The sequence below is a fragment of the Strongylocentrotus purpuratus genome, unplaced genomic scaffold (assembly GCF_000002235.5).
Source record: "Strongylocentrotus purpuratus isolate Spur 01 unplaced genomic scaffold, Spur_5.0 spur5_scaffold_6, whole genome shotgun sequence".
Lineage (NCBI taxonomy): Eukaryota > Metazoa > Echinodermata > Echinoidea > Camarodonta > Strongylocentrotidae > Strongylocentrotus > Strongylocentrotus purpuratus.
The window spans coordinates 54,703,822-54,722,670 of record NW_022145612.1 but is presented as its reverse complement, the minus strand read 5'-3'; the positions used below and the strand labels follow the sequence as shown (position 1 = coordinate 54,722,670).

The following is an 18,849-nucleotide window of genomic DNA, read 5'->3' as shown; positions in this document are numbered from 1 at the left end:
TTATCATGTAGTAGAAGTCCAATCAAGAGATATTGATGATTGGAAGTCTGTTGGTCAACAGAAAGGTATTCTGCGAGTCCGAACCTCTGAGGGTGGACAAACCGTAGACTGGAAGAAATTCATGGCTATGAAGGTCGTGAAAGGTGAAGTGGATTCCGTGTACTTCAAGTATTCTCACACTGATGAAGAATTTGATGTGATCAGGACAAACCAGACACGGAGAGGTGTAGAAGAGGTCACTGAAGTAACACCCGAGCCTCTCTACAGGAATGGCCCACCAAAGCTATCTTTGGGTAAATATCAGGATCTCAAGGCCCTCTGCAGCGGCACTACACCTGCAGTCTGGCACCCACTCCACCAGGCTTTATGATAAGCTGCCTCACTACTAAACTATGCTACCCAAATGATATCAGTTAATTAATGCTTTCATATTCTTTGTTTCCATAAAAGTAATCACTGACCAGTTCATATCTGAAATGTAGAGTTGAATCTGCTAGATTGTGACGAGCTGTGTTTGTCATTATGATACTTTGCGTATTTTCATATGAGCGATTTCAATTTTTGTTGAAAATCAAATCTTAAAAAAAAAAGAACTTGTTTATAAATGATTCACAATTGAGACTAAAAAAATACTTTTGCATGACATCGAAACGAAAATTACTTATTTCATTGGTATGAGATGTATCTAGCACAAGAGATAATATATCAATGACATATTAATTAAATGATTTGTATTGAATGATGCATTCTTTGGGATATTACATTCATAGTTACGAAATTAAGCTGGCTCATTTTATTTATTTATTTTTTTCATCTGTAAATATTGAAGTTTTAATATAAGGAATAGACTATAGAGATGAAATTATCAAATGAATTGACGAGAAATAATCAATTCTTTTGAATATTGTGTCAATATGATATTTATTGTACTCAAGACAAGTGATATTTTACCATTTCCATCTGTAAATAATGCAGTTTAAAAACAAAATGTAATACACTGAAATAATTAAATGAATTGACGAGAAATAATCAATTCTTTGAGATATTGTGTCAATATGATATTTATTGTACTCAAGACAAGTGATATTTTAACATTTCCATCTGTAAATAATGCAGTTTAAAAAACAAAATGTAATACACTGAAATAATTAAATGAATTTATGAGAAATAATACATTCTTTTCAATATTATATTTCTATGAGATGTATCTGGCTCTTTCAGAACATTGGTATTTCTTATCTGTAAATGATACAGCTTTAAAGAGAAAAAAATTATATGAAGATGAAATGATTTGATAACATGTGTTGAAGATAAATGATGTTTTCTTTGGAATAATACATTCCTATGAGATGTATCTGGCTCATTCCTTTTTTTATCTGTAAATAATGCAGTTTAAATAGAACTCTGAATTTACTACGGATATGAAATAATTACAATAATTAAAAATAAATAATGCATTTGTTAAATGATGTGTTGAAATTTAATATTTATATCCGTCAATAATGCAGTTTAGAAATAACATAATGAAGTAAACTTGGAAATGGAAAATACGAGATGTATCAAGGACTAGAATTTAATGTTTCTATCTGTAAATAGTGTAGTTTAAAAAAAATAACAATGAAGTATACATTGGAAATAGAATACTACATGAATGGAAGAAAAGTGATACATAATTTTAAATATTTCATTATTGTGATGAATCTGACTAAAGAGATCTTGGTGAAATTTTGATATTTCCATCTGCAAACAATGAAGTTTAAACAAGATTCTATGGAAATCAAAATGAATAGAATGTGGAAAAGTTATATTCCTTTTGAATATTCCTAAGACATGTGCATAATTGAATATATTTCATGCAGAGTTGTGAGGATAGGATTATTAAAATCCTCTAATTTGATGTCCAATATATCACTTTTTCATTAATAGAGACAAAGGTTTTACTTTATACAACTGATATAAAAGTCAAATCACGAGGACTTCTTGATGACTGGATATGAAGAAACAAAAAAAAACAAAAATTGAAATAACATTCCATCATTGTCCATTCTTTTTTGTCTCGATGAGATCTAAACAAACATTATGCCAAAATGTCAATGTGTGTGATTTTTTTTTAAAGGAATTGTAATTCGTCTTGCCTATTTCAGATTTTGTTCTGTCTGTAAATATTTCTGTTAAATATGTTGCAAATACTATGGAATGAAATAATATGATGATTATTAAAAGATAAAAAGACACAATTGATAAATAATCTATGTTTGTTTATTTTTTTTAATATTTGAAGCAGGCAATGGACGTGTGTATCTAAATCCTTTGTTTCCATGCATGTCTGATTTATCTGATTTTCTTAATTAAAGTGCCTTATGAAATTACTGCAGACAAATTTAAAAAAGAAGAAAGAACGGAAGAAATAAAGAAGAGAAAGAAGAAATTTGGTAAAGAAAGCAAGGAGGAAAAAGAAAGAAAGAAAATGTAAAGAGAAGGAAGGAAGGCAGACGAAAAAGTAAAGGAAGGAAGGAAGGCAGAAAGAAACAAAGAAAGAAGAAGCAAAGAAAGAAGAAGCAAAGAAAGAAAGAAAGCAAGATTTACTATCAATCCAGAATTGGACAATGTTAAAAGAAGAGCATTTTGATTTCGTCCAGTAAGATAGCAATACTAATAAACTAACTAATAAATTTCAAATAAAAGAAAAAAGAAAAGAAAAAGACAAATTATTGCATGCAATGAACTGATTTCCAATAAACGAATTTTGCCTGTTATTCAGTACAAAAAAAAATCAATATTGAATTAAAATAACTATGAATGCTCACAGATCATACTTTAATTGAGATTTTCTTAAATATTCATTCGGTTTGTACACATCTTGTTAAGAGCGGACGGTTCGTGGTGAAATGGATTACTGTTGTAACGGAATTCATCTTTTTCACGAACCGTCTTCTCTGTTTATGAGGCAGTACGGACAAAAAATATTTCATCATTTTTTGAAGAATTGATATTGAGTGAGAGTAGATGTGTCATTCTTTACTCTCATCATCACCCGGATTATTTCAACATCCCTAAAATGTTTAAAAATGTGAATTAGAAAACCGATGTCTGTAAACAACACTTTCCGATTCTCAGTCACTTCATCTTCCATTCATTTTGTACGGTTTTCAGTTGCGCGTAATAGGAGCGGACGGTTCGTGGTGAAAATAGCAATGCGCATTGTGCATTTCATCTTTTCCACGAACCGTCCGCAGGAGAGCGGCCAGTTCGTGGTAAAGACGCGAGGCGCGATCGCGCACTATATCTGTTCCACGAACCGTCCTCTCTGTTACAATGCTCGCTGTGGCGTAAATAATTAAGTTCAAGAAAATATAAAGATATGGGATGTAACTTTGGGACCTGAACTATCGAATGAAGTCATCGGTTTTTAATTTGCTCTACTTTTAGTTATAATTATTGCCGGTTTAAAAAAGCTTTTCTTTAAATGCGTTTTCTGCGAAACTAACTTTCGCATCAAAGTGCGCAGAGAGGACGGTTCGTGGTGCAGGCGACGATTTGATAACTGCACTCGGATAAAAAAAAAAACTCATTTTCTTCTACTTTCAACAGTGATATGCTGGTTTCAATACTCTTGTTTCGTGCGTATTGATGATATTTTAACACAAATGTTTCAGTACTAGTATAGTACAGTCCAGTTAGGATGAGAATATTGATATTACATTTCTTCGTACTATGCACAAGTCATATTACACTGGATATGAGGCTGCCTCTTGAACGCCCAAACTCTTGTGCGTAACAGTGCCCGCACTATTAGACTACAACATGCATGTTTAGGCTCTGTACTTTAGCCGACAGATCTAGGCTCTGCTCAAGGAACCGTGGTAAAGTGTGAAATTAGAGCCTGTGCTTGTAGAGTAGCCTCAGCCCCCCCCCCCCCCCCAAGTGCGATATTATTGACCCATTTCAATGCAGAGGTCGGGTCTATCTTTGAGCAAGGTCCAGTGCTTTCAATGTTTACATTCGGTGGGACTGTAGTCTTCTCTCAGGAGACCTTATACGTTTGTGCGACCGGATCAGAGCTCAAACCTCAGGCACACCAGGCAGGGAGGTTTAAACTCCACCTCCCTGGGCACACGTACCGCCAGACCGACTCCACGAATGAAGGGAGGAAAGGAGAAAAGGAGGTAGTGAAGAGAGAGAGAGAGAGAGAGGGAGAGAAAGAGAGAGAGAGAGAGAGAGAAGAGAAAGAGAGACATACAGAGAGAGAGACAGACAGACAGAGAGAAACAGAGAAAGAGGGATGAGAGAGACGGAGACGGAGACAGAGAGAGAGAGAGAGAGAGAGATAGGGAGGGAGACAGACAGAGACAGAGAGTCAGAAAGACATGCAGAGAGAGAGAAAGAAAGAGGGGGGATGTCCGGATGGATATAGCCTGGCTCCAATGCGAAGATAAATTTTCTCACTTCTGCTAGGGTTAGTCATTAGTCTGAAATCTATAGATTTAGAGTTTTGCAGACTATACTCTTGGGAAATGAATAAACGGGAAGTCTAATTATACTTCTGGACTTTGTATCAAACAGTTTAATTGAGAACAGACACACACAAAAAACGCTCCACCTGGAAGTAGAGATGGAATATCGACTATTACTAGTTGTCAATCTCCATTGTGACAAAAGTATGTGTGCCTGTTATGTACTGTATGTTGTAGAATGCCATGTACATAGCCTTACAGTTCAGACCCTCTACAACTCGTCAAGACTCGAACACTTTACGTAGAGTTTGAGTCTGCCCATGGAGTTACTCGTAACTCCATGATCTGCCATACCGCAAGCTCTTACCATGGAGGCTATGGAATTGAACCCATTATGGAATGTATCAACGCCAAATTTATGACGTTAAACTGGGGCGCTATAACTATTTTACTACAGATAGTATTTACCCACGTTGCGGTCAACTTTACAATCAAAATGTACTAAATTATGTTTGGTAAGGGCTTCCGTCCCAAAATATATAAATATTTGTAACTCAGTAATTGTTCATATGATCGATCATGCAGGTGGTGTAGTAGAGAGGCCGGGTGTTGAGCCCTCGAGTTTTGTGGAGGGATGCCCCCACCCCCCCCCCCCCCCCCCTCCAACGTTAATCTTCGCTCAACTACAGACACAACGGCTCTCCATGTGCCTAGATTAAAGATAAACTTGAGTTCTGGTAAAAAAAAGACAATGAATTCTCACATAATCTAGCGAAACTTACACTGAATGTTCAAGATTACAAATAAATGTCATGTGCCAAACAAATTTGGAAGAAAATATATACTGGCTGAGTAATGAGCATAGAAAGATAAGGAAATCAGGGTAGTACTAGCCCCGACCCATGTGTGTTGTCCCATATACATCTTTCTGTGTAAGTGATTGTTACTTTACCAAGACTCTGCCAAATTTATGATGATCTTGATGACTCCAGAACCATTACTTACATGCTATATGATCAACTTTTCTGATCCATTCCAACCTTTTCTTTCACAATGCAATCGCATTACCAGAACTCAAGTTTATCTTTAAAATCGAAGATAGGTGAGCGAAGTTTTCACTACAGTGGTCCGGTTACATGGAATAGGTTACCTTGTGAATTACGCTGTAGTATGTCAATTTAAGTATTTAAGAAACATCTCAAAACACACCTATTTAAATTGTAATTAACTGCATTACATTTTTTAGCATATTTTTGTTGAGTTTTAATTCATTGATGTATTTGTTTTGTAAAGCGCTTTGATCAGTTGTAAACTGATATAGCGCTATAAAAGAAACAATTTATTATTATTATCATTATTAATGTTCAGATACGCCATCGATTCTTAATTGTACTTTTTTTTTTAAACTGATTTCTTGAAATTGTCTTGAGGACGTGTCCACCCACCTCCTGCTAATAATAATTTTCTTCAATTTATGTTAGAGAAAGCACTGTATGCCGCAGCGTTGTCATTTAAAAGTATGTGAGTTTCGGATTTTGAACTCTCAATGCACAGTAATGAAGTCGACCGCGAAGTTCTGTCCACTTTCTTTGTGACGTCAATCATCAAAGTAACCCCTCATGAATATGCAACATAAAGGATAATACGCACTCTCATTGGCCAAAAGTTTGATTATTACGTCAGTTAATTAGTCATATGAATGCGCATGCGCATGCGCGTCCACTTGGACTGCGTGGACGCGTGACTGGAATCTTGGCAACAAACATCATGAACAGCTTCTAGCTATAAATCTGTGAAAATGATTAAAACTTTAGGTGCAAGGCTTACCAAAATTTCAGCTCTTTAGATTCACTTAAAGACAATAAATCATCAAAAAATGGAAACAAAATTGGACGGTTTCTCGATAGAACAGGTTGAATGACAATGTGGTAATGCATGAACCAATCAATAATATTGTAATCAGTGCTTGTTCATTTTCTCTTCCTGTACTAAAAGTGATATTTCATTGTAGAACTTTATAGATCTAGAACACACATTCCGAAATAGGCCTACATGTACAATAGAACCTGAAACAATACTTTGACATAAACGACTGCCGCACACGAGACCGCGACGGCATAAGTGACCGACTGCTCACGAGACCGACTACCCATCACGAGGCCGGTATTGTCCGACATTACACATGACATTCCTTGCATGCATATTCACATAATATTATTTACGCTACAGGCAAGTCATTTTTTTTATCATGTATTGAGGAAAACTTCTTCTTCCGTTATTCCAATAGTCGAGTGATGGTTCTAAAATGAAAAAATATTTTCTATTAGGATCATCATTTTTATTACGATTGTTACCCAGCCCCCCCCCCCCCCCCCCCCCCCTAACTCCGAGAACGGACGGACCCCATGCGTGTTACAAAAATGTCCTTTTCGTAACAAAAGAAAAAGGTCGACCCGTATTAACTTTACACACCGGGCTTTTGCTGAAAAAAGGGGGGGGGGTGCTGAAAAAGGCTCGTATAACAAAAGAAAAAGGTCGACCCGTATTGACTTTACACACATGACTTTTGCTGAAAAGGGGGGTCGCTTGGAACACGCATATGCGTACCCTAAATAACACTGAGTGGGGGGGGGGGGGATTGTTATTAGATCACGACCTACTCCTCCATGGCTAGTTCTTTTCCGTTTGAATGAAAAGAAGGAATATTGACAAGAGTATCGGATTTTTACTCCTTTTTATTCAACATAAAGCAAACACAGTCACTTTTTTTTGGGGGGGGGGGAGGGGGGATTTTCTTCCGATTTTGATGAAACTTTCAATGTTTTGTTAGTTTAATTTGAATGTATTCTATTCAATTTGCAAATACGTCGGACTCACCCTATAAGTGAAATAAAACGAAATAGTAAATCAATATTATTGCCAATGTTCTTCCTTTTTTTAGGCTTTGTTTTTCCTCATAAAAATAGCAGGGGTGGTATTCTGAACACGATGTTATCTTTTGTAAAAGAGTTCAAGAATTTAGATTGAATTAATCCTTTGTTAATGTCTGCGAAAAGCTGGATGCGTTTGCATAGAATTAAAGGGCCATCTGCAAAAGCACCAATGATTAGTATTGATGACAATTAACATTGTTTTCCTTTACACGAAATACAAGTTTTCAGAATACGCCCCTTTTGCTCTTGTTGAGATTATGCGAGGGAGGGAGATATTTCGTATTTCCCAGTGCCTTGTCTTGTACAGAATTGCAATTGATCTGACTTGATTTCAAGTCCTCCAGTCAACCATAAAACTACTTCACAATTGCGATAGATATGAAGTTGCAATCAATTTGAATCATTCGTAAATTGTATAGGATGACGCTCACATATATGATATACAAATCCTTTGAGTTAGTTTCCCCTTCTCATTTCAATTTTTTAATTCATTTCGAATTACTTTGTACAACACGCTTTCACAGTTCTCATATTCAAGTAGCCTGATTATCATTTCATATGCACACTCCTCCATTTCCAAAACATATACTCATCAAATCATCTTAATTAGCTTAACATGAAACCACAATACTAAGATTGTTTCAGAAAGAAAATTTATTTTCTCCTTTTAAACATAAATCTAAAAATAATCATGTTCCAAACTTTTTTTTTTTTCCTCTCAATAATTTCATTTTTAAAGTGATCAAGAAAACCTCCAAACTGTTACATCTGAAGAAAACCTATCAAAATGTAGATGTCAATCTTCATTGAATTCATTACGCATTTTATGTGAAATCAATCCATTAGAGCATTTGTTCTTATTCAATGTTTATCGAATCAAGCTTTTGAAATAGAAAGTGTATTTAACATGAACGCAAAAATTCCCGGGTATGTTGATAAGGTTGAGATGAGTCGTTTAGTATTCCTCTCCTTCCTCCTCTCCTTCTCCTTCAACGGAGTCAACACCTACTTCTTCGTAATCTTTCTCCAGAGCTGCCAGATCCTCACGGGCCTCGGAAAACTCTCCTTCTTCCATACCCTCTCCGACATACCAGTGAACGAAGGCACGCTTGGCATACATCAGATCGAACTTGTGGTCAAGACGAGCCCAAGCCTCGGCAATGGCGGTCGTGTTGCTCAACATGCAGACGGCACGCTGAACCTTGGCAAGATCACCACCAGGGACGACAGTGGGTGGCTGGTAGTTGATACCGACCTTGAAGCCAGTTGGACACCAGTCTACGAACTGGATAGTGCGCTTAGTCTTGATCGTTGCAATGGCAGCGTTGACATCCTTGGGGACGACGTCTCCGCGGTAGAGCATGCAGCATGCCATGTACTTGCCATGGCGTGGGTCACACTTAACCATTTGGTTTGCTGGCTCAAAGCAGGCATTGGTGATTTCTGCTACGCTCAACTGCTCATGGTAGGCCTTCTCTGCAGAAATGACGGGTGCATAGGTAGCCAAGGGGAAGTGAATGCGAGGATATGGTACCAGGTTGGTCTGGAACTCAGTAAGATCCACATTCAGTGCACCATCGAATCGAAGAGAGGCAGTGATGGAAGACACGATCTGGGCTATCAGACGATTGAGGTTGGTGTAGGTTGGTCGCTCGATGTCAAGGTTGCGTCGGCAAATGTCATAGATAGCCTCGTTATCGACCATGAAGGCACAGTCAGAATGCTCCAGAGTTGTGTGGGTAGTTAGGATTGAGTTGTAGGGCTCGACGACTGCGGTGGAGATCTGGGGAGCAGGGTAAATGGCGAACTCGAGTTTGGACTTCTTACCATAGTCAACAGACAGACGCTCCATAAGAAGTGATGCAAATCCAGAGCCGGTGCCACCTCCAAAGCTGTGGAAAATGAGGAATCCTTGAAGACCTGTGCATTGATCAGCCTAAAATGAAGAAGACAAAAGTAAAACACAAGACATATTAAACTAATTTGAAATAGTATAACTGTAGTAGAAATCAGATACCGGTAATTTATTCACGTTGAACAATGGAATTAGAAATGTTTATTTATCTTTCCAGTTTTTCAAATCATCTTCATTTTTCTTTGTTCTCTTCAAACATATGCAACACCCCACCCCCTATATACACAAACACACTTGAAGTCTGATGTATCTTTAAAGCGTCAACAATAAAAACAAAGTTTCACCCTAGAACTTACCAGTTTCCTGATTCTGTCCAAGACAAGGTCGACTATCTCCTTGCCAATGGTGTAGTGACCTCGGGCATAGTTGTTGGCGGCATCCTCCTTGCCAGTGATCAGCTGCTCAGGGTGGAAGAGCTGCCTGTATGTTCCAGTTCGGACCTCATCTGTTGTAAAACGAAGCGATCCATTAATGCTTTTGTGATGCAGTTCTTCATTATTAGCTTTACTATACTACAATATATAATAACGTTTTATATATAATATATAATAACGTCTGTCCAAGACAAGGTCGACTATCTCCTTGCCAATGGTGTAGTGACCTCGGGCATAGTTGTTGGCGGCATCCTCCTTGCCAGTGATCAGCTGCTCAGGGTGGAAGAGCTGCCTGTATGTTCCAGTTCGGACCTCATCTGTTGTAAAACGAAGCGATCCATTAATGCTTTTGTGATGCAGTTCTTCATTATTAGCTTTACTATACTACAATATATAATAACGTTTTATTTACCCAGGGTAGCCACTTCAGTTACGAAACTGTTCTTCCAGCGGGCCCTGCATAACATAATATGTTAATACTACCCTTCTCCAATCTAATATGCTGAGCGCCTAGCTAGAAGGCAGAAGGTCCCATTGTTATAAGTCTTTGGTATCACTCGGCCGGGGTTCGAACCCACGACCTCCCGTTCATGAAGCGGGCGCTCTATCCACTGAGCCATCATGTCCGGAAATATATATATATATCAAATATATCTCAAATATATGTTTACATCCAGGGTAGAAGAGATGTATACCTTCAAAATGGCAGTGTCGAGATGCCTTTAATTGTATTATGCAAATTGATTTGGATTGGGTGCTTCATAAGTACACTGTAGGTGTGCGGAGGGGAAATAACAAATAACACGTCTGCTCATTACTAAATGCGTTTGAAAATTGACATCGCTTTGTCGGACTCGGACTGTTTGGAAAAGGAGAAAATGCGAATATGGTGTGTATTGAATTTTGATTCATACAGTTTGTCTAATTTGTATCAAGTCCTATTCAATGAAAAGAAATTAAACTTACCGACGACAGTGGGCTCCAAGTCTACGAAGACAGCACGGGGGACATGCTTGCCAGCTCCCGTCTCACTGAAGAAGGTGTTGAAGGAGTCGTCACCACCTCCGATGGTCTTGTCTGACGGCATCTGGCCATCAGGCTGAATGCCGTGCTCAAGGCAGTACAACTCCCAGCAGGCATTACCGATCTGGACTCCGGCTTGGCCGACGTGGATAGAGATACATTCGCGCTGTTGGATAAAAAGGAGGAACGATAGTTAGTGTAAAGAAAAAGAAGAATGAAGGAAAAAAAGAAGAAAAAGACGAGACAAAGACAAAGACAAAAAAAAACCAAAAAAAAAGAAGGGGAACACCTTAATAATAATCCTAATCATCATGTTCTCATACATATGTATGGGGGAGGGGGGGGTGTCAAATGTGCCTATAAAAGTAGAGTCACAGATATTTAATTTAAACAAGGTAAATTTTAGGGGCCCTAAGTATTATGGCCTAAAGGCAAGCATTTCATTTATTTGGGTCCTTTGTATTGAAGACTGTAGACTATGTAGTACGTCTAGCAGTTAAATTATTTTTGTAGCACTTTTTAAAAATGCCAATAGATTAGACCCTAGTCCCCCCCCCCCCCTCTTTTTTTTTTTTTTTGAAATGTCGATTATGTTGGACACATTTGATTTTCAACCTCTCGAGTCTGATTCTGCGGCTCTGACCTCTGTCATCAAATTTTGAAATCTAGGAACTTTTGCCTTGGTGGGAAGTTACTTTCAGCCAATTTATTGATACCTTTGTCCAACACGAAGATTTACCCATCCCCTCCCCATTTTTCCTTTCTTTTAAAAACTAGATTCCAATTGGGTTTGTGTCAACAATTAATGAAGGGAGGAGGGAGGAGGGAGGGGGTATACGTATAGGCCTAGATCTAGTAGTATACAAAACTATATATTTCTAGATCTAATCCTCAATCTGTCTGCAACTGGTGCAAATTTACTTTCGCTAAATTTCGCTATCATATCTAGATCTAAATCTAAAATAGATTAGGCCTAGATCTAGGTCTATAGATAATTCTAGAAAACTAAACACTGTCCCATTCCAACAAGTGAACAACAGTCAACACTTGTCTTTATTTTTGTTCATCACTCTTGAACGTAAGCCACTCAAGTCTGAGATTCTCCCGACTCCGTCTTCCCATGGACTTAGTACGGATGGACATTCAACGTGATTCTTTCTTTGATCTAATCATAGTCGCCGCCTTCTGATTAGACCCTATGTGCATCTTAAAGGCCCACTGCACTACTTGTAGCTACTTGCGCCCTCTAATATAACAAACAATGCCTAATCGGTGACCATTGGTCCCCCATGATCCTCTTTTTCTTATGTTAACTGAGAGGTGAGTTGATGAGATAACCACCTGTCCGGTGAACTTGCAGGGCAGTCTAATCCCTCCTGTAAACTACGGCAGATAAGCTTCATAGAGAACATTCAGCTGTTTTAACAATAACGACTACGTAAGCATTTTCGGTCATTGACAAAGGAGCAGTTCCCTCTCTTGGGTTTTGTTTGGATGGTGTGCTCTGTAAGAGTGTGTCTTAATAAAAGCATCCTCAATTGGGAGCAGCAAAGTTGAAAAGCAGACGATTTTGGTGATATGAAATGTATTATTACTGTTTCGCAAACTTTCGCACACTTTCGCACTTACCCATGACCTTATAAAACAATTAGAAGGCCATGATCTGTATCAGCCCTGTGCGTTGTAACTCTGGAATATTATGAGGAAATAGTGGGAAACGGGATTTTAAATCACAATCCAAAAATAACCTCTATCTGGTAATATCAACATGTTTGTTTTTTTAAAAATTCATGTACAGTACACGGAACAACAATTTCCGATTATATGCCAGAACTGCACATCTATTTTCAATGATTAAGGCGAGTAATTATCTTCTGAGCATAGATTAACATGTGTAAAATCACTATCTTGATTCTGTTCCGGCATTTTGCCGGCGACCATGATGAGACCAAAGGGAAGAAACATGATGTACGGAATGTTGAGACGACATTGACGGATCACAATAAATTCGTTAAGAAAACGATGAATGTCCATCCGTAATAGGTCCATGGTCTTCCAAGTTGAAAAATTCAAGAGGAAGAAATGGGGGAGGAGGAGAAGTTGGAGAAAGGGGGGGGGGGGGGTAGTGAGCACTAATTTTTTTTGGGGGCCCTCGAAAATTATAAAAATTGCACCCACCCACCCCCCCCCCCCCCCCCTTTGAGCGCCGGGGGGGGGGGGGGGGCTATCTCCCCAAAAAGGTAAAATTAACGTTAACAAATGTAAAAATACACATTTTTTTCTCCAAAACACGACCAAAAAAGACCAGAGATAGATCTAGATTAGAAGAGGGCATAAATTAACACTTAAAACTAAAAGGCAATTCCAACAGAACGGACACATTCGCGAACTCCTTCATGAGACCAGTGCGTGATTGGAACCAGCTTAAACCGGAGACTATCGCCCACACTGACCCTGTCAAATTAGAAATTGCCCTGACGTCCCCCCCCCCCCATCTACAAATTAATAATACAGGTCTAGAAAGTCTACCCGCACCTCAACTCATGTTAAAACTCAGACGAGTTTTTTGGAGGACCGACCAACCAAGAACCAAGAAGATCTTTTGTCAATATTCTTTTAATTTCACACCCAATTCCAAAGAAAATTCCGTCTCTAGATCTAGATCTAAGTTAGATCTATAGATTTACTAGGCCTAGGCCTAGATAGATCTAAGTTAGATCTAGTCAGTAGGGTCTAGGCCTAGATCTACTACTGTACTAGACTCTAGTACTAGATCTAGATCTAGTACTAACTTTAGCACCTAACTTGTTAGATCTAGATCTAGATCTAGTCCAAGTCTAGTCTAGTCTGGATCTAGTCTAGATCTAGATCCATTGCCTGGTCTATCCGATTTTCGAAATCTTACCAATTTTTTGAGAAAGCGAACTTAGGTCACGCACGAACTAGATTTCTAAGTTAGACCTAGGCCTATGGTCACAACTCACACAACCAAATTTACACATGAATCAGTTGTTGACTCGACAGTCTTGACTGTTGATGACGACCGAAACACAATTGCACAAGCACCATCAGCCGCATAACCTTTCATTTCTCAGCTCATATCCATTCATTTCATGATTCAAAATCAAATAGGCCTGGGTCTAGGCCTAGATCTAGATCTAGAGTAAAGTTTCACTCACCATTTTTGATGATTTTCAGGTCGTCACTAAAAATTTGGAGTAAATTTTCTGGAGAAAATTGGCGAGAAACTTGACGCAACGCTTGCCAACAGCTGAATGATATATACCGTACGCGTATCATATCGATATTTTAAAAATCCATAAAGTGCGCGCATCATATCATAGCGCTAGGAAACGTTATAAACAAAAGTAATTCAACCAATAATTAGCAAATATGGCAATACGTCACTAGGAAAATGAACCAATAACGTTTTAGAAATTAAATGCTCCCGCACGCGCACGAGCGCGCTGGCAGCTAAAGCGCATCAATTTTGACATTATAGACTAAATATCCTTTTGTTGCGTCACAATAAATATAAAGATAATAGACGTAGCTATATGCGTGCCAGATTTCAGTTAAGAGAGAAGGGAGGGACCCCCGCCCCCCCCCCCCCCCCCCCCCACTCCGGGGTCGGAGGGACCGCATGCGTGTTCCCAAAATGTCCGGTAAAGGGGTACTTTTCACGCACCAAAGTCCGGCTCGTAGTACACAAAATCCGGCCCGTATTGACTTTACACACCGGACTTAGGGGGGCGTTTTCAAAAGGAGGGAACATGCATACGCGTACCCTATATAACACTGAGTGGGGGGGGGGGGGAGGAAATCAGGTCGCTATACACAAATATTATGCCTTTTCTTTTGCCTTAGGATTTAATGACACAAATTGCACCAACCATCTTTAACATATTCTGTCCTTGGTGTTATATGTTATTAAAGATTTATGACATATTATTGCATGTTAACTTCTTGAAATTACTGGTTGAAATCTACTTTCATCTCCAGACATAGTTTGCACAAGTGTTGTACTTTATCTAGTTCATATCTAAGCATTATTTAGAAGTAGAAATGAAAAAGCAACGAGTTCACAGAATATAATGTATCATTAGATGGGAGCTTGAGAAATAAACTTGAAAAGGGAGGTATGATAATTTTGTCTACTCTCACTCAAGCATCCCGACTGACGATCACGCACGTGATATTAGCCCCTCCACAGTTCGCCGAAAATTTGACGGCAAAAATTCACTTAAATTGTATCATAATGTGAAAGAGTGTTTATTCAAGACACACTTCTGTAAATATTTCCCTTAAAAAAAATGTGTCTCTGTTGAACGCAGAAAACCTTAATTTTGTATTCTTTCATCAAATTTCGACTTCAAACACATTTTTAAAAAAAAGTGTTTTAAAAGACATCCTCTTTCACAAGAAAATGTGCTTACACCCCTATCAGGATTGTTTTCCCCCTCTTTATAAGATGTAAATTTTCGCACTGCGACCTCATAAATCTTCGCTCGCTCGCAAATGCATATTCAGACCATGATTATACCCGATTGCAAATATATCGTGTATGATGTATAAGAGAATCAAATATGGAAATCCTCCCTGAGAATGTAATCACAATGTAGGGGCAGGGGCGTAGACAACGGGGGGATGAGGGGGATGGCATGTACAATCATCCCCCCCCCCCCCAGGTTTGGGGGAATGATATTTGCTTACTTAATAAGTCATAATGATGATAATAATAGTAATAATAATAATAATGATAACAATTATAATATTAATAATAATAATAATTATGATGATGATAATAATAATCCTCATCATTATTGTAATTGTGTTTATTGTTATTAGCCGCATTCACACGGTGAAAGCCAATTCAGACGGTAAAAAAAAAGAAAATCTTACAAGTATTTTGTGGTTATCTTGTGGTTTGGAAACCACAAGATAACCACAAGATTAAACAGGCGCGGATCTACGGGGGGGGGGGTGGTTAGGGGGTTTAACCCCCCCCCCCCCCCTTGGGCGGCCCAAAAAACAAACAAACAAAAAAAGGGGGAAAAAGAAGAAAAAAAGAAAGAAAAAAGAACGCACGCTGGAGAGAAACCCTTTCAAGTGCAAATATTGTGAGAAGATATTCAACTCATCTGGTAACTTAACCAAACACATGACAACTCTGGATATAACTGTGTATTTAACTGTTACTTGATTTAAAAAGACGTTATCATGTACTGCTTTTTATGGTCATTATTGTGTTAATAGCCAGGAATGCCAGGAAAACATCACTTACGGGGTTCAAATAAATACCAAAAAAAAAAATCGGCTCGCCGCTTCGCGGCTCGTGGACGATGCTCTGCATCGTCATTATTGGTCAACCCCCCCCCCCCTTAGCAAAAAGCTAGATCCGCCCCTGAGTCATCCCCCCAGGTGTACGAACCTGTCTACGCCACTGTGTAGGGGTATATACCAATGTCTAAAAAATTGTATATTTTCGCCTTGAGATTTCCCTTTACAGGTACCTTTTATTTTCTACAGAAAGGGCCCTTTTTTGTTTGTACCCGGCCCTCCCCCCTCTTTGGAGTCGCTCCGCCGCCCCTAGGTATTGCATGTAAACTTCTTCAAATTACTTGTTTGAATCAACTGTCCGGAAAACCAACCTGTTCGGACCCACGATGTGTGGGTAAACGTTAAACTACTCACACCATGTAAACCGCATGTTAATAACATACCCATTTACTCTGCTCGAAATGAAAAGAGGGGAGGGGGGGCTGGTAAGAAATTAATTAAATTAAATTAAATTTACCTGCTTTTTTGGCCACGGGAGGGCACCCCCCTCCCCCCAGATCCTCATTGGTTGCGGAATGTTAACTCGATCAGCTCCATGCACAGTCGAAGTCGGCCGCATAGTTCTTGTCCACTCTCTTTGTAACTTCAATAATTTTCAAAGTGCATAACCCTCATGAATATGCAACATAAAGGATAATACGTACTCTCATTGGCCAAAAGTTCAATTATTACGTCACTTAGTAAGCCCTTTGCTTGGCCCTATGAATGCGCATGCGCGTCCACTAGGACTCCGCGAGTGCGAGTGGACGAAGTTGAAATATTTGCAACCAACAACATTTGCCTCTACGAACACGCGAAGCTAGCTATCTGTCAGAAATCTGTGAAAATTATTAATACTTCCGGTGTTAGGCTTACCACTGGATCAGGTGAGGAACTCTTTAGATTTACTTAAACACAATAAATCATCAAAAAGTGAAAGAAAAAAAAATCGATTTCTTCGATAGCAACAAGTTGAATGACATTTTGGTAATGAATGAACATTGATCATTGCGATAATTGCAATCATTGTTTGTTCATATTTCTTTTTTCTTTCTTCAGAAGGTGCCCCTCTCTCATTTTGGAAGACGTTCCGCAACCCCTGAGGGGGGGGGGGGGGTCAAGATATAAATGTCACAATCGGTGTAAAGAAAGTTGAACAGGTTGAAAAATATTATTGTTTACGTGCCTTGGTAGAAATGGTAATGTTAACTCTAGTGATGGATACAACACCCAAAAGATCCAAATTCGCACAGCACTAGCCAAGAGTGCATTATCTAAGTGCAGTAGGGTACTGCAGCAAAGGGCTAAATTGGCATTTTGTAAACGTGGCTGTGGAGGAGAATGGAATACATTAGACGGAGGGACATGAGCATCAATGAAAAAATACAGAATCACCAATGAAAAGGTACTGGTTAGAGTAAATGAGAAAAGGAACTTGAGAAACAAACAATCTGAAGGCACCAGAAGAAAACTGGATGGAACACATCTTAATGGATGATAACATGCTTAGAGACATCTTAGAAGGGAAGATAAATAGTAAACGTGGAAGAGGTAGACCAAGAATCGGGATGGTGTCAGACTTGATGTAGGCGGCAGATCATTATGACATCATGCATATCAGATAGGTGAAAAGAGATTGATTGAGAAAGAACTGGAACCCGCATGGCGGAAGATACTAGTCGCGCATGTGCCAATTCTATTTGTGAATACATAATATACAGTTGTGTTAAAACAAAAACAAAAATTGAAATTTTCCAAAAAAAAAATATGGGGAAAAGTGAGGAGCATCATCGACTCGCTTATTTGCATACAGCCTATGTGGCGAACTGTTTTTTTTTTTGGGGGGGGGGGGGGGGGGAAGAGTACCTTCCGATTTTGATGAAACTTTCAATGTTTTGTTTGTTTAATTTTTCTGTATTCAATTCAGCTGGCAAGTTTGTCGGAATCGCCCTTTAAGTGAAATAAAAACGAAATAGTAAACCGATATTGTTGCTAACGTTCAGAAAACGATGTTATCTTTTGTAAAAGAGTTCAAGAATTTTTTGAATTTAATTAATGTTTTTTCTTTAATTTAATTAATTGCATATAATTAAAGGGCCATCTGCAAAAGCACCAATGATTAGTGTCGATGACGATTAACATTGTTGTCCTTTGCATGAAATACAAGTTTTCAGAATACGCCCCCTTTTACTCTTGAGATTATGCGAGGAAGAAGGATATTTCGTACGTTCCCAGAGCCTTGTCTTGTACAGAATTGCAATTGTTCTGAGTTGATTACCTCCAGTCAACCAAAAAATTACTTCACAGTTGCGATTGATATGGAATTGGAATCAATTTGAATCATTCGTAAGTCTTTATAGGATGAGGCTCATATATATTATATATAAATCCTTTATGTTAGTTTCCCTTTTTATTTCAATCTCTTAATTTCATTTTCAAACTACTTTGTACCACTTCACTCTTTCAGTTCTCATATTCAAGTACCGTGATCATCATTTCATATTCATACTCCACTATTTCAAAAACATATACTCATCAAATCATCTGGAACAATTTACCTCAACGTATAAAACAAGCAGATTCAACAGACAAATTCAAATCCATGTTAAAAACCTACTTTTTTGTTAAATAGGCTTTTTCATTTGCATATGCAGCCCCCTCGATTGTCCACTATCTATTATGTATAACTTAATATTTGGCTGTAATTCCTTCTCTTTCTATTTTTCTTAAGCGCTTAGAGACATATTTTGTGATAAGCGCTATACAAATGTTGTTTATTATTATTATTATTAAATTAACGTCAATAATGAAACCACAAACACTAAGATCGT

General features: G+C 38.3%; 1 protein-coding gene and 1 long non-coding RNA gene across 2 annotated transcripts; both read right to left on the bottom strand.

Annotated features, from left to right (window-relative positions):
• Positions 1-1,930: 1,930 nt before the first annotated feature.
• On the bottom strand, positions 1,931-18,797 carry LOC115919372. Its single transcript, XR_004061818.1, has 3 exons — positions 18,690-18,797; positions 18,460-18,461; positions 1,931-1,940 (listed from the first exon to the last, which is right to left on the bottom strand). It is a non-coding gene; the product is annotated as an uncharacterized LOC115919372 (long non-coding RNA).
• On the bottom strand, positions 8,103-13,979 carry LOC754102 (tubulin alpha-1A chain). The gene is made up of 4 exons (XM_030972983.1): positions 13,879-13,979; positions 10,643-10,865; positions 9,599-9,792; positions 8,103-9,323 (listed from the first exon to the last, which is right to left on the bottom strand). Exons 1-4 carry the CDS (start codon positions 13,879-13,881, stop codon positions 8,343-8,345), a joined length of 1,401 nt encoding a protein of 466 aa, XP_030828843.1. The 5' UTR covers positions 13,882-13,979; the 3' UTR covers positions 8,103-8,342.
• Positions 18,798-18,849: the final 52 nt, after the last annotated feature.

What these genes read in the sequence shown, in the direction of transcription:
- LOC754102 (XM_030972983.1), bottom strand. An exon ending in CTTGGAGCCCACTGTCGTCG is followed by an intron (nt 9,793 to 10,642) that starts GTAAGTTTAATT and finishes CTAATAATGAAG; the next exon opens with AACTGCATCACAAAAGCATT. An exon ending in TGGACAGAATCAGGAAACTG is followed by an intron (nt 9,324 to 9,598) that starts GTAAGTTCTAGG and finishes TCTTCATTTTAG; the next exon opens with GCTGATCAATGCACAGGTCT.